This window comes from Grampus griseus, assembly GCF_964374135.1.
Source record: "Grampus griseus genome assembly, chromosome: 20".
Lineage (NCBI taxonomy): Eukaryota > Metazoa > Chordata > Mammalia > Artiodactyla > Delphinidae > Grampus > Grampus griseus.
Window position 1 is genome coordinate 6,813,773 of NC_139014.1, and position 14,933 is coordinate 6,828,705.

Here is a 14,933-nt window from a genome sequence, read left to right on the forward strand (position 1 = left end):
CACGGGGACGCCGCCTGGACGTCCAGAAGCCCCACCCAGAGGAGATCCATCTCGGGGTGGGTGGGAAGCCGAGTGGAAGGAAACTAGATCCCGACAGCAGGGACTGAGCCAGGGTAACAAGAGGTCAGGAAGTTCCTGCTGCCTATCCCATCCCCCTTCCAGGCTGTGGTCAGCCTGCCCCTGCCCGGATGGCGGGGCACCTTTGGAGGCACAGAAGGGAGGAGCGTGGCTGGCGCCAGCCGGCCCCTGCCAGGTGCAGGGATGTGCGGGCTTGTCAACCCCAAGCTCAGGCTGGTTCTTGCTGCTCTCCTGTCCTGCAGGAACCCGCACTGCTGCCTGTCCTGTGTCCTGGGCTTCAGGCCCGGGATCCTGCCTGATGTGGGGCCTGGGGAGAGAGGGGGTCTGCAGGGTCTGGCGATCCTTCCGCTGCTGGTGAAGCTGGTGATTCCTTGTTTTCCTCTCACCAGCTCTCCCACTGCGGGAAGGGGGCAGAGGGAGAGGGGGCGGCGCCTAGCCCCAAAGCCCTGTGTGAGAGCATCCGCTCACCCTTTTGCCGGTACCTGCAAGCTCAGAGGGGCTGGGACTGGATTCTGAGGGCCTAGCTAGGCCTCTGTCATCAGATGAGAAGCCCTGAAAATCAGCCCAGGGACTGTGTGTGACGGGAGAAGGACAAGAGGCGTCATGTGAACTTCTGCCCTGCCCACAAACCCGGCTTCAGGCCACCTGGGCATGAAGATGGTCTCACTCAGGGTGGGGGACCCCTGAGGGCTGAGGTCGGCAGCTCCTGCGGAAAGCTGCTCGCCTCCAGTCCCGGGAAGGGAGAGTGAAGTGTCTCCAGCCGCGTTTCCCTCCTTTGCCCCAGCCACGCACCAGGCAGTGATTGTGACTCCTGGCTCCCAGTACCAAGGGAAGACCACTTCTCTGCTGGGGCAGAGGTGGAGCCGGAGCCCCCATCTCTGCTCTGCTCCGCTCTGCTCGAGTCTTCTGGAATGGACCTACCTGCTGGGAAACCAGGTCACCCTTGTTCCTGGGCTTGCCTGCCCCCTGGAGAACACAGGTGGGTCACATTAATGTTACATTTTGTGCTCAGGTGGAGGCTGGGTGCGGGGCTGTGAACAGGTCCTGCTCGTGGTATGGAAGGTGGGGAGGAGGAGGGGGGCGACAGTGATAAACAAGGGAAGGACCCACTCCAATGTGGTGTGAGAACTGCTATTACAGAGAGAAGTACGGGAAAGGGCCTAGCCTAGCCTGGGGTAAGGGTCAGGGTAGCTTCCTGGAGGTGCTGCTGGAGCTGAATCTTGAAGGACCAACAGGACTTCTCTCTGGCTGAGGATTTTGGAATCTCTGCAGCCGGAGGGGGAACCAGCTTGCTGAGGGAGGGGCTGGGGGACAGAAAAGCTATGTGTGTGACCCGAGAATTGGGGGTGTATGGGAGGAGATAGCCTCCTTGTGGAAGGCCAAAGTCTTCAAGACAGCTCCCAGAGGGAGGCCAGGGCAAAGAGAGAACAAAGGTGCTTAGGGTTTCCTGGACTCTGATTGTCTGGGGGGCCTGGAGGGAGGAGAAACTAGCTCCATTGAAAGGTTCAGAGGGAAGGTAAGTGCAGAGCGAAGGTCAGAGTCCTGGACTAAGGGCATGAAAGAGACCTCTCCATAGAGGGGAGACCTCTCCACAGAGGGGCCGGACAAGGGCGGAAGGAGAGGGGACCAGAGCAGGGAGGGGCTGGGGAGTGCTGGGGTGGGGCGCCATGGGGGGCAGCGGGAGGAAGTGAGGGTGGTGGAGGGAAGGCTGGCGGCCCTTCTGGGAGGAGGGGGAAGGTGGCAGGTCTGGGAGGACCGAGGGGCCGGGATGCGTGGGGAGGGGGGTGAGCAGTAGAGCAGGGTGGGGAGACTTGACATTCACAGAGAGGATCAGGTGGCACCAGTGGCCTTTTCGTTTGCCAAGGGAACAGAAGTCCTGGAAGGGGCGAGAGCCAGTTTGCCGGAGGAGCCTGTGTCTGAGGTTTGCCCCGAGCATGGGGCTGAGCCAGGAGAATCGGAGCTGGGGGATCTCTAGGGCTAGTGTCATGTGCAGGAGCTAGGAGGGCAGGAGGTGCTCCCAGCCCACACACAGGACTCGAGGTCCCCACCCCCCACACACACACACGTCCCACACTCTCTGGGGCTAAGGATGAATGGGCTGCTCCCCTTGGCAGGGCCCCTGGGGGTCCTCTGGGGAGGGAAGAGGCCTTGTGGCTGGAGAAGGGATTGGAGCCCGTGAAGGAGGCAGTTAGGGTGGGTCCGGCTTAGGTGCTGTGTTAAAGCTCCTGGGCCCTGGGGTGGGGGGGAGGGGTGGGGTGCTGGGCTTGGCAGGAAGGGGGTTTCATATTTCTGGTAGTTTCCTGAGTTTCCATGGATCTTCCGGGCCTGGGGCTAAAAGGAGGGAGGCTTGGGAACAGGAGCTCCTGGGACCCTTTGGCTCTTTGGAGAGCCAGGATGGAGGGGACTGGAAAAGGGCTCGACATCTGGGGAGGGGGCTGGGGCTTTGCAGCCTGGTTAAGGCAGCTTCTGTGATGGGGGGAGTGGCCTGGGTGGTGGCGAGGAACCGAGGTGGGACTGAATCAAAGATGTGAGGGTGTGTGTATCTGTCTGCAGAGCGTGCAACCCTGTGAGTTTGTGTGTGTCCTTACGTCTGTGTAGCATGTGTCTGTCTGTGTGCATTTGATTGTATGTCTCTAGGCTTGTCTGAGTTTGTCTCTTTAAGTGTGTATCTGCGTAAGTGTATGTCTGTGTGTCTCTGTATATGTCTGTGCGCATCTGTATGTGTGACTGTGTGTGTCTGTGTGTCTCTAGACTTTTCTGTATGTGTCTATGTCGGTGTGTGTCTGCATATAAATCTGTGTTCCTGGGTGGTTCCATGTGTTTCTCTCTGCCTGTCTGCGTGGTGTGTGTCTGCGTGTGTATTTTTTTTTTTTCTTTTTTTTTGGCTGCATCGGGTCTTTGTTGCTGCACACGGGCTTTCTCTAGTTGCGGCGAGCGGGAGCTACTCTTCATTGCAGTGCGCAGGCTTCTCATTGCGGTGGCTTCTCTTGTTGCAGAGCACGGGCTCTCGGTGCGCGGACTTCAGTAGTTGTGGCGCGCGGGCGCTAGAGCGCAGGCTCAGTAGTTGTGGCGCACGGGCTTAGTTGCTCCGCAGCACGTGGGATCCTCCCGGACCAGGGCTCGAACCCGTGTCCCCTGCATTGGCAGGCGGATTCTTAACCACTGCGCCACCAGGGAAACCCTCTGTGTGTGTGTCTACGTAAGCCCTCGTGTAGCTGTTCTGTGTGCGCTCCTGGGGGACCCCAGCCCTGTCTTGCTCACCTCAGCCGTCACAGCAGCACTGACAGGGAACCTCAGCCGTCACAGCAGCACTGACAGAGAACCTGGCTGTTGATGTGGCATCGCGAAAGCCCGTGTTTGTGAGCAGGAAGCCTGGTTATGAATGTTCGGAAGGTATCCGTGTGCGCCTGTGCGCCGTCGGGGCTAGGCTGGCTCAGACGCCTGCTCCATTCTGGAAGCGACTGTCGAGTGCGTGCCACGTGGTGTGTGCGGTCGGGCCAAGGCTGGCTGGGAGGTCCCACCTGCCGACCACTAAGTGATGTAACAACCAGAAAGAATTCCACCCACCTGCCTTGTCTGACTTATGGCTCACCTGCTTGCCCCTCCTGTCCCTCCCTCCAGGCTTGCTCTGGGAAGCAGGTGAAAGGAGATGCCAAGGCCAGCGCATGGGCCTCTGGCCACCTCCCAGGGGGCGGTGCCCCTCTGTGATACCTGGTGCTGGGGCAAGAGGAAGGGACGGTTTCAAGCACTCAGGGAAGGTGGCGGGTGGGCCAAGGGAGGGCTGGCAGCTCCATTCTGTCCCTTCCCCAGGCGGCCCGGGCAGTAGGAGCAGTGGCCGCGAGGCTGTGGCGGCAGCACTTGGAGCCGAGGATGCCCCAGGCCCTGGAGTGTTCGGAGGGCTGCTGGGCCTGGATGGTGCTCCTGGCCTCTGTGGTGACCCAGGGCCTCACCCTGGGCTTCCCCACATGCATCGGCATCTTCTTCACTGAACTGCAGCGTGAGTTCCAGGCCAGCAACAGCGAGACCTCCTGGTTCCCGTCCATCCTGACAGCCATGCTCCATGCAGGGGGTGAGCAGCCAGGGGAGGGATGGAGGGAGGGATGAAAAAGAGCCTGGGTTGGGGAGGAAGCCACAACCTCCCTGGCCTCCTGGGTCCCTCTCTCTGAGGCCACAGGTTTTGCCCTGTGCTGTGTATCCCTAAGACCTCCTCTGATTTCAACAGGGCCAGCTCCCCTGCCTGGAGTCTGGGGGGGCTGGGCTGGACTGGGCTGGGGAGGGGCAGAGGATGGAGAGGCCCCTGAGAGGTAAAGCCGGTCCCCTTGATGACAGTGGGAGGATGGATCCAGACTGCAGGCGTGCCGGGCACTCAAGCACAGACTGGAGGAGGAGCGGCTTGGGGTCCTGCTGGGTGACCTCTCGGAACCTCAGTTTCTTCCTCTGCAATATGGGAGTAACACCCAGTATCCCATCCTGCCCACCTCCCACACAGGATTGCAGAGATGGTCACATGAGGTCCCGGCCAGGTCCGAGAGCTAGGGCAGTGGAAGCAGCTGTGAGTTATTAGTATTCCGGAGACCCTCATCAGGGCTTCAGGATGGGAAGGAGGGCTCAAGGAAGACACCAGGAGCAGGAGGGGGGCAGGGCAAGAGCCCATCTTTCACCAGGAAGCAGAGGGGGTGTTGCAAGGGCTGGGGAGACGGAGGGAGGGCTCCCCCAGGGATGTGAGCACCTCACCCTGACCCCAGGGAAAGGGAAGGGCAGGGGCTGCGCGGGAGGGTCCTCCACAATAGCCTTGGGCTCCTGGAAGATCTCCAGGGAGAGCTCCACAGGCAGTTCCCGCAGAGGGGCCTGGTCAGCGAGAGCTGGACCTCACAGCCCGCCGGGCTCTCCCCACGGGTGTGTTTGCCTGTCTCAGCTGATCCATCTCCCTGCTTACCTCCTGCCCTGACCTCCACCTGGCACCAGCAGCCTGCTTGTTATTCCAGGTCCTTCCCTCGAATGGGGAGGGAAGTCAGACTGGGATAGAAGCCACCCTCACTGCAGTGACCCCTGAACACGCTGCCTGGCAAGGAGCAAGGCCAGGCCTGGCCCAGACCGCATAACCTTTTTGTCAGCAAGGTTGAGCAGTAGTGGGAGTCTCAGACAGTTCCTTCCCTGCAGCCAGAGAGGGGTCTGGGCCAGGGGCTGGGAGCCAGGCATTCGCTGGGGACCTCACTCCCCTACCAGCTTCAGACTCATGCCTAGCAGATGTGCCAGCATCTCAGTGGGCCCGGGACTCCTGTCTGTCTCTCTGTGTCACACACACACACACACACACACACACACACACACACCCCTTTAGCCCACGCTCATTCAGAGTATCATGGAAATTTTAAACTTGAAAGTGTCCTTGATCCTAAGTACCTCTCACCCCCACACGTTTTAGAGGTGAGGAAAGCAAGCACAAAGTACAAGGCCTTGCCGGTGTTGCAGGGTGAGTTCAGGGTGGAAGCAGAAACACCTTGCTTCCCAGCGCCCCACCCAGCGCCCTCGGCTGTCTCGGCTGAGCTGGCACACATCCCGGCCCCTCACTCCCAACTCGATGACGCAGGGCTTTCCCCAGTGTCACCTTTCCAAAGTCAGGCCAGAGTATGAGGTGGGAGAGATGTGTGAGTCAGCAGTCATGTCCACTTCAAAGCCTTGCCTCTCCCTCTATGGCTACCTCTCCTTGATTACCTCTGAGGACGGACCTCTCACTTCCCATGTTCTCTCCCATACTCGTACTGGCTCACACCCACACATCCTCTCTCCACGCCAAACACGCAGACACACACCGAGTGCACACACACACTTTCCTTGTCCCTTTGGCTGCTCTCTGGGAGAGCAACTCTGGGGAAACTCTGCTGTGTGTACTCGGGGGCAGGGTACTTGGTGAATGGGGCCCTGTGAGGTGACGAGAGCAGGCGGCCAGGACTGGCTTCTACTCTGGGTCTGCACTGGTGAGAAAGCAGCTCAGGGTGGGGGTGGGTGAGGGAGAACAGGCCCCTCTCTACCAGGAGCTAAACTTCTGGGTGCAAGACTTTGGTGATGGCTGGAGGGGGTTGGGGGGAGAGGGTACCCCACCTGCGTTTCTCCAGAGTGCCCCAGAGGCCAGAGCCAGCGGGTGAAGGGTGGCCCAGAGCCCCAGGCTGCCCACCCTGGACAGGTTGAAGGATGGTGGGAGGGCTGTGGCCAGTCTTCCTGAGGATGGGGGAAGGGGGAGCAGGGGCTGGAGGCGGCGCTCACCATGATCTAACTGCCCTGGGACCCTCGCCCACCAAGACAGACCCCCATGAGGGGCGTCCACCCAGGTCACAAGCCAATCCCATTTCACCTGGACAGAAGCGGCTTCAGGTCAGTGCAGTGAACGGCCTCAGTCTGTACCTCCGGGGATCCTTGTCAGGGTCAAATGGAATATTTGCAGCACCTCACCTCACAGCTGGCCAGACATCACCCAGTCTGACCCCTCAGTCTCTGGGGGAGGAAACTGCAGCACAGAGAGGGATTGGCGTTGCTTGGCCCGTCGCCAGTCTGTGGCAGGGCGGGGCTCAGAACCCAGGTCTGTATGTTCCGGGGCTGTGCCCGTTAAGCCACCTGCTAGTTCCTGCTGGAACCCCCTCCCAAGCCCACTGTCCCCCTCCCTCTGACCTCGCCATTTCGCTGCCACCTGCCGGCTGCCTCCTCCGCACAGGACCCTTGTGCAGCATCCTGGTGGGGCGCTTCGGCTGCAGAGCGACGGTGATGCTGGGCGGCGTGCTGGCCAGCCTGGGCATGGTGGCCGGCTCCTTCTGCTGCACCCTTGGCCAGCTCTACCTCACGGCAGGCTTCATCACAGGTGACTGTCATTCCATGTCGAGAATTGCTGGGTAGCTACTGGGTGCAAGATTGAAAAGGGCCAGGCAGAGGGACAATGAACAGAGGAGTAAGAAGGATCATATCTGATCATGACGAAGACAGGACAGCAGATGTGATAGTGTCCCGGCTCGGCTGGGGGTGGGTAGAGATTAAACAAGTAAAGAGGTAGAGTAACTAAAGCAGCCAATGCGGAAGGTGAAGCAGGGTTGGGGGAGGTTGCTGGTTTCAGCAGGGCGGTCGGGAAAGGCCTTGCAGAGAAGTTGGCATTTGGGCAGAAGGAGGTGAGGGAGGCTGCCGGCAGGGGAAGAGCATTCCAGGCAGCAGGAACAGCAAAAGCAAAGGCCCAGAAGTGCTCGAGGAGCAGCGTGGAGGCCGGTGGGGTGGAGGGGCGTGAATGAAGGGTCAAAGGGGTCAGGGGGTGGGGGGACCAGGAACAGGTTTAGTTCCTAAAAGGCTGTGTAGTGAGATGGGAGGCCGTGTGAGGGGTTCGGGCAGAGGGACGTCATCCAGCCGCTGTTTGTGAAGCACTGAGCACTGCTCTGGCTGCGGTGTTGAGAATACACCATAGGGGGCTGGGCTGGGAGCAGAGAACAGGCAGGGGCGTGGTCACCACCCAGCCAGGAGGTGGTGGTACCTTCAACCAGGGTGGTATGATTGGGGTGATGGGACGTGGTTGTGTTCAGGACTGCATGTGAGGTGCAGAGAAGGGGCCAAGATGACCCAAGACCCAAGAAGGGTGATACCAAGGGGAGAATGGAAGAATGCAGTAGCCACTAACTACAGTGGGAAACTAGGGGAGGAGCAGGTTCTCGGGAGGATGGGAAGCTCAGGTTTGGACACATCCGGTCTGGAGTTCAGGGAACAGGCCTGAGCTGGAGCGGGCAGCTGGGGAATCCTGAGATGGCTCGTACTCAAGTCTCGAGATGAGGTATCACCCTGCTGTCACTAAGGGAACAAGGGAGGATGGATGTAAAGGACTGAGGCCTGAGGCCCAGGACACGGACACTCCAGTGGTTAGCGGCCTGGGCAGGAAGAAGTGACAGAGAGGGAGTGGGGTTTCTTGAGAAAGGAAGTGAGGAACGTGCGCAAGTAGGAGGGAGTGATCGACTGTCAAGCCACTGATGGATCAGACCGAGTGGGGATCAGACTCCATCTTTGGCTTTGCAAAGTGGAGGTTGGCGGCTTTGATAAGAGGAATCCTGGAGCAGAGGTAAGGATGAAAGTCTGATTGGAACAGGTTCAAAAGAGAACAATAGGGGCGTTCCCAGGTGGTCTAGTAGTTAGGATTCTGGGCTTTCACTGCCGTGGCCCAGGTTCGATCCCTGGTCGGGGAATTGGGATCCCACAAGCCACGTGGCACGGCCAAAAAAAAAAAAAAAACAAGAGAGAAAGAAGAGGAGGAAGGAAACTGGAGACAGTGGAGATAAACAGTATTTCCAAGAAATTTTGGTATAAGGGGAGAGCAGAGAAATGGACCAGTACCCAGAAGAGACTGTTGTCAAGAGTTTTGTTTTAACGGGAGAAATAACAATGAGGGAGAATGATCTAGTAAAGAGGGGATAATGGATGCCGCAGGAGAGAGAAATTGCTGGAGGGGTGTGCCTTCAAGTAGACAGGATGCAGGGCAGAAGTGGAGGGTTGCCCTTGACTGGGAGCACGGACTGTCCATTGTCACAGACGGGAAGGTAGATGGTCAGCTGGCAGTGCGGGAGGGAGGTGTCGGGGTGCTCAGAGGAGGAAGGCCTGGTGGTCGTCTAAGAGCGGGGACAGTAAATGGTCGAGGGAACTACAGTGGCACCGTGGGTGGCCCGAGGGCCCGCCTGAGGCCAGTGGTCACAGCGTGGTTGCGAACTTTCTCTCCAGCGTGTTCAGCTGTGCATGGAGTGGCAGGGGGGAGGTGGCATCCAAGCTGAGTCAGGAGAGGAAAGTCTGAGGGAAGCATATTCCAGGCAGAGGGAATGGCAACTGCAAATGTCCGAGTAGGTGGGCAGCTTAATGTCCGGAGGAAGAGAAAGAGACTGATGGGGCTTGATCGTGGCGAGTGTCAGGGAGAGTGGCCTGAGACGGCACCCAAGGGGTGGCCAGGGGCCAGACCGTGCAGAGCCTTCCAGGGCAGAGTAGATACTCTGGCTCTTCTTCTAGGTGTGATGGGAAATATTTGGAAGGCGTTAAGCAGCAGAGAGACTTAACCTGATTTAGGGTTTTGAAAACCCCCCTGGTGCTGTGCCAGCGGGAACAGGTGTGCCCCTGGCAGCCTTGAGAGGGCAGGTCTGAGGGGCGGGATGCTTCTAGGGAGGTGGTGAGGTAGGCTGATTCCATCTTAAATCCCTGGGGGCCTGGAAGTGGGGCTGCGCTGGAACGGAAGGAGAACAGACCTGGGGCCTGGCCCCAGCGTCCCCGCGCTGGGCGCGCCCTGGAGCTGGTCCCCCCTCTCCTTCCGCAGGCCTGGGCATGTGCTTCAGCTTTCAGTCAAGCATCACTGTGCTGGGATTGTGCTTCACCCGCTGGCGGGTGCTGGCCAACGCGCTGGCCTCGGCGGGCGTCTCCCTGGGCATCATGCTCTGGCCGCTGCTCTCCCGCTATCTCCTGGAGGACCTGGGCTGGAGAGGCAGCTTCCTCATCTTCGGCGGGGTTCTCCTCCACTGCTGTGTGTGTGGGGCCATCCTGAGGCCCGTGCCTGCCCGTGTGACCCCTGACACCAGAGACGGCCTCCCTCCACCTTCCAAGAGACCCGCACGCGGCTGCCCGGCAGCATGCGGTCGGGCCATCCGGCGCCACCTGGCCTTCGATGTCCTGCGGCACAACGTGGGCTACCGCGTGTACACCCTGGGGGTCGCCTGGATGATTGTGGGCTTCCCGCTGCCCCACGTCTTCCTGGTGCCCTATGCCATTTGGCACGGGGTGGACGAACACAGGGCGGCCCTTCTCATCTCCATCATTGGCTTTAGCAACATCTTTCTGCGGCCCATGGCTGGGCTGGTGGCAGGCCGGCGGGACTTCGCCAGTCACCGCAAGTACCTGTTCAGCCTGGCGGCCCTGCTCAACGGGCTCACCAACCTGGCGTGCGCGGCGTCGGCCGACTTCCGGGTGCTGGTGGCCTACTGCCTGGTGTACAGCGTGTCCATGAGCGGCATTGGTGCTCTCCTTTTCCAGGTCCTCATGGACATTGTCCCCATGGACCGGTTCTCCAGCGCCCTGGGCCTCTTCACCGTCCTGGAGAGCATCTCCATCCTCATCTCCCCGCCACTGGCTGGTGAGGCCCTGGGAGGGAGGGCAGCCAGGGGTGGCCTGGGCAGGGCATGGGGGGGTGCAAATAGGAACAGTCTGGAGACTTGGGCCCCCGCCAGCATCTCAGGGTTAGCGACTTGGAATCTGTGATTTTCTCAAGCACCTCAGGGGACTGGCTGTAACCTGTTCCGCAGCTGGCACTCGGGGTATGAGGAGTGAAAAATAAGGATTTTCATACCAGACTTATCTCAGTCCTTTGTCTTCCCCTCTGTACCTCTGGCTTCTTATCAGTAAAGTGGGGATGACAGTAGAATCTACCTCACAGGCTTGTTGTGGGGATCACAAGTGTCATATAGCAAAGAGCTTAGTAGAGAACCTGGCACACGGTAAGTGCTATGCACATGTCTGCTGTTCGTAACATCCTCTGCCTGTGGGGCCCGGGCAAGTCATTTTCCTTCTCTGAGCCATAGTGTCATCTGCAAAATGCAGACGAGAACACCTGCCACACCCATCCCTACACCTGTGCCAGTCACGGGGTGGGCAGGGCTGAAGACAGAGAACTAGTCCCCACCTCTCAGGGCTTACCTTCTGGTGGAGGAGTCGGGGATTAGAGCAAAGAGGCCCCTTTGTGATCATAATGGTGATTTGTGCCGGGAGGGAAACGAACAGATACGGAAGCAGGGACCCACAGGAGTGGACTTGCTGGGCGGCTGAGCGTGTGACATTCAGAGTAAAAGGGAAGGTTTGTGAAGCCCGTGGTGCTGGGGGGCAGTCAACAGACAGCACGGTTGTTATAGTCAGACAACGGGGACTGTATACCTCCCAAGTGTGGCATTGGAAGTCCCAGTTTCCAAGGGCGTTCTCCAAGCCGATGAGCGGGGAGAGCAATCCAGGAGGAGGCGTGGCGGGCCTGGGGTAGGGCTGAGCAGATATCCCAGACGCCACTGGCCCTTGAGTCCTTGGCTTCCTGCCACCAAGGGTAAAGGAAACATGCCCCTAAGTGCTCGTCTGGCCGCCCAAGGGCTCTTCCTGCCCGGACTGGGGCTGTTTTAGTGTTTCCTTTCCTTTCATTCAACAAATACCTAACGAGTTCCCACTAGGTGCCAACCACGGTTCCTCGTGCTGGGGCTGCAGGAGAGACAACAATAAAACCCCTGCTCTCACAGAGTACACAGTTTCGCAGGGGTGAGGGCGGGGCGGGAGGCCTGGTAGCCAAGGGCAGTGGCCTGACTTGCTCTCTGTCCCCTAGGACTCCTCCTAGACACCACCAGCAACTTCAGCTATGTTTTCTACATGTCAAGTTTCTTCCTCATCTCAGCCGCCCTCTTCATGGGTGGCAGTTTCTGGGCCCTGGGGAAGATTGAGAGGCAGGGCCCGCAGGCTGAGGTGCAAGGAGCTGTAACAGAGGCTGCCCCAGAGCAGGGCCTCACTCTGGAGGACGCAGACGGTCCCAAGAAGCGGCTGCGCGTGGAGATCATGTATGTGACCAGCGTCTGAGGCCCGGGGTCACTCACATGTGTGACCGGCATCTGAGTCCTGAAGTCAGTGAGGCCTGCCTCAGCCCAGGAATGTCCAGCGACTTCGCCAGAGGCTGGGGTGAAGGGCTGCCCAGAAAGCCTGAACCAAAGGCCATCTGGGTTCTGCACGTCGGGACTCAGCCAGGAGTGGGGACCTTAGAGGCTGACCTCCAGAGGCTCAGGGTTCCTTCTAACCAGCAGAATCCAGGAGCGGATCCTCCTGACTTTTTTGCTGGGGCATCAGAGTACCCGGGGCCCAGGAAGGTGGGTCTGCGCCCAGCTCAGGTCTGTCACGGCCGGCTTGGCTCAGCTGGCTGCCTGCGCTGCTGCTACAGCTCAACACACTGGACCCTCAAGTCCGGCCTGGGTGCCTCCCATGTGATCTCTTTGTCCTTCACCCTCTAGACAGCTCCGAAGAGCTCAACCCTCCTCCGAGTCTCTCCTGCCCCCCTTCTTCCCAGGTGGCCCAGCCCTTGCCTGCAGGGCTGCCCCCAGCACAGGTTGCTGGACCTCATGCTACCTGGAACCTTGGGAAGAAGGGCTTTGGAAGAGAATGTGTTGCAGTGGTGGAGGGCCAGGCTGAGCGTTGGCCTGGATGCAGGATTTGGACAGATTAAATGCCAGGTGGAGCACCCGTCCTGGCGACAGTACAGAGAACTGGAGGGGAGCCCCTGGCTTGGGTCCTAGAATCAGTGAAGTCTGAGGGCCCCCTGCACACTCAGCAGGGCCTGCTCCAGGGTCTCCTCCCTCCTCTGCCCCATCCTGTATCTTGGCTGGGAAGATCAGTGCTGGGGGGAGCGGGAGAGCCACACATCAGACCAGGGGCGGAAGGATTGCTAGGCAGGGCCCCAGGACCTCTGTGGAAACGGAGCTGCTTTTGCAGCAGAAGCCCTTTCACTCCCCTCTCCTGTCAGCCTTTTCTCCCTGCTGTGTCAGAGGTGTCAACCCTGGGATAAGTGGCTGGCTGGGCCAGCTGCCAGGCCACCCCTGCTCCCCACTGGCCTGTGCGTCTGGCCTGGAAGTCAGAGCTTCTCCCCCAGACCGGCCGGCCGCCACGTACTCTTTTTGCTGGTGCCTTCCCTGAGATCATCACCTGGGGGCTGGCTGTCATCAGCCCAGGCTTGTCCCAACAGTGTACCAACTGAGTGAAAGGAAAAACAGAGTTTGTTTGAATACACACAGAAACACTTTCTGCAGCGGGTTATAAACCCTGTGAACTAACGAAGCTAGAAAAGAGGCCTGGAGTAAGTTTTCCCCCATCCCCCTTTAGGGCTACTCCCACCAAGGACCTTGTTTGTTGATTCAAGCTCAACCAGGTTTCAACAAGAAACCCTTATCAGGAGAATTGCTTTTCTTTTTATGACCCGACTCCGGCCTTCCTCCTGCACGAGTCCAACTGGCGTGAGTCAGCATCCTTGGGGATGTTGTCTTTCCCAGGACTCACGAGTGCCCCCTTCTGGCCAAAAGAGGTAGTACGGACGTGAAGCAAAGGGCTCTGGGCTGGAATAGAGACCTGAATTCACGTTTGACTCCGCCATAATTTGCTGTGTGACTCTGGACCATCTCTGGGCCTTGAAAAAGGAGGAGGTTGGCCTAGATAAGTTAAAGTCTCTTCCAGTTTGAAAAGTCTGATCCTGAAGACCCCGCATTGCCTCCCTGCCCCTCCATCCTGTCCTGTACTTGGGCACCATCCATAGCTTGTACACTGAAGGGGGAATCCACAGCTGGACACATTTACCAGGTCCTGCCACCTTCTCCATCTTAACTGAGCAGAAAAGAAGATGGGGCTGGTAGCCACAAGCCTCTGAAGTGTGTCCCCTTTTAGGCCCACTGCCTGAAAACTGATTTCTTTCAAGGAAAAAAGATACTAGTAAACATTTAGCATAGGAAACTTTGACCTCCTCTGCCCCCTGGGCAAGCGTGGTGATAATCTCTGGGCAGAATTCCTTCAGCAAATATTATTGAGCATCTACTGTGTGTCAGGAACTGGCAGAGAGGAGTTAAGACCTGGTCGCTGCCCTCAGCACAAAACCAAGGAGGAAGAATTCTTCCCAGAGATGAGGGCCTCTGAAGCCTTAGGAGGGGACAAATGAGGGAGGCTGGGGTGGCCCATCTGATTCCAGAACCCACACTTAGCTGATCCTGGGATTCCTCTAGAGAGGGTCTAGAGCAGTTCCTGACCAGGAGCTCCCTTCCATCCTGTCCCCAAGCTCTGAGCTCCTGGTCCCAGGCCTTTACTGCTCTGTCCAGACAGAAGCAGAGAAGCCCCCTGGCCACCTCGTGCTGAGATATACTTCCCCAAGTCGAATCAGCTCCCCTCTGAATGTGAAGGGCCTGGGGCCACTGTCCTGCAAGAAGCAGCCAGGGTACCCAAGCACCCAGACTATGGTCATAACTCCTGCCCCAGGGGTGTGTGCACAGGGCAGGGGCTGATCACAGGGACCTGAGCCCACCACGGAGGTGGAGGCTGCTCTCAACGGGGCTGTGGTAGGCTGGAGTGTGGCAGCCACTCTGCCACACTCATGCCAGGCCCAGGGCAAAAGGAGCATGGCCCTTGCCCTCAAGAAGCTCGCAGCCCAAGCCCCTTTCATCCCCACGTTTTCAAGCACAACTGGAGTCTGGGAGGACCACCTTCCTCCCTGGTGCTCTGTCCCCTGTGCCTATGAGGTCTGGGTCGCAAGCCCCCTTCCTGAGAAGCCCCGAGAAGGAAGTGGGCGGAAGGGCTTCAGCATCAGAAAACCGCCCAAGCGGTACAGCTGGGCTCCTTCTAGGGCCCGACGGTGCTGCCCCTGGTGCTCTCTGCCACCTGGCTGATAAAATGCCTTCCAGCCAGAGGTGGCAGACTCAGCTCAGGATTGGGAAGCAGAGGGTACCAGGCTTGCCCGGCTTTTCATTTTGGCCGCGCCAGGCGGCATGCAGGATCTTAGTTCCCAGACCAGGGATAGAACCCATGACCCCTCCATTGGGAGCGCGGAGTCAACCACTGGACTGCCGGGGAAGTCGTCGCCTGGCTTTTGGGAAAAGCAGACGAGAAGGTAGTGTCAAAGTGTTACCGAACCCAGGTCCGGCTGCTCGCCGCTCGAAAGCCAATTCTTTTTTGGAGCACAGGCTCCGGACGCGCAGGCTCAGCGGCCATGGCTCACGGGCCCAGCCGCTCCGTGGCATGCGGGATCTTCCCGGACCGGGGCACGAACCCGTTTCCCCTGTATCGGCAGGCGGACTCTCAACCACTGCGCC

The 14,933-nt window shown here is 59.1% G+C and overlaps 1 protein-coding gene across 1 annotated transcript; it reads left to right on the forward strand.

Moving 5' to 3' along the window:
* The first annotated feature begins 853 nt into the window (after positions 1-853).
* On the forward strand, positions 854-13,968 carry SLC16A5 (solute carrier family 16 member 5). Its single transcript, XM_082679609.1, has 5 exons — positions 854-1,057; positions 3,889-4,147; positions 6,788-6,931; positions 9,395-10,204; positions 11,429-13,968. Exons 2-5 carry the CDS (start codon positions 3,949-3,951, stop codon positions 11,674-11,676), a joined length of 1,401 nt encoding a protein of 466 aa, XP_082535735.1. The 5' UTR covers positions 854-1,057; positions 3,889-3,948; the 3' UTR covers positions 11,677-13,968.
* Positions 13,969-14,933: the final 965 nt, after the last annotated feature.

Coding starts and splice junctions, on each gene's coding strand:
- SLC16A5 (XM_082679609.1), top strand. CDS start 3,949: ATGCCCCAGGCCCTGGAGTGTTCGGAGGGCTGCTGGGCCTGGATGGTG. Junction 4,148..6,787: donor AGCCATGCTCCATGCAGGGG/GTGAGCAGCCAG, acceptor TCCTCCGCACAG/GACCCTTGTGCAGCATCCTG. Junction 6,932..9,394: donor CACGGCAGGCTTCATCACAG/GTGACTGTCATT, acceptor CTCCTTCCGCAG/GCCTGGGCATGTGCTTCAGC.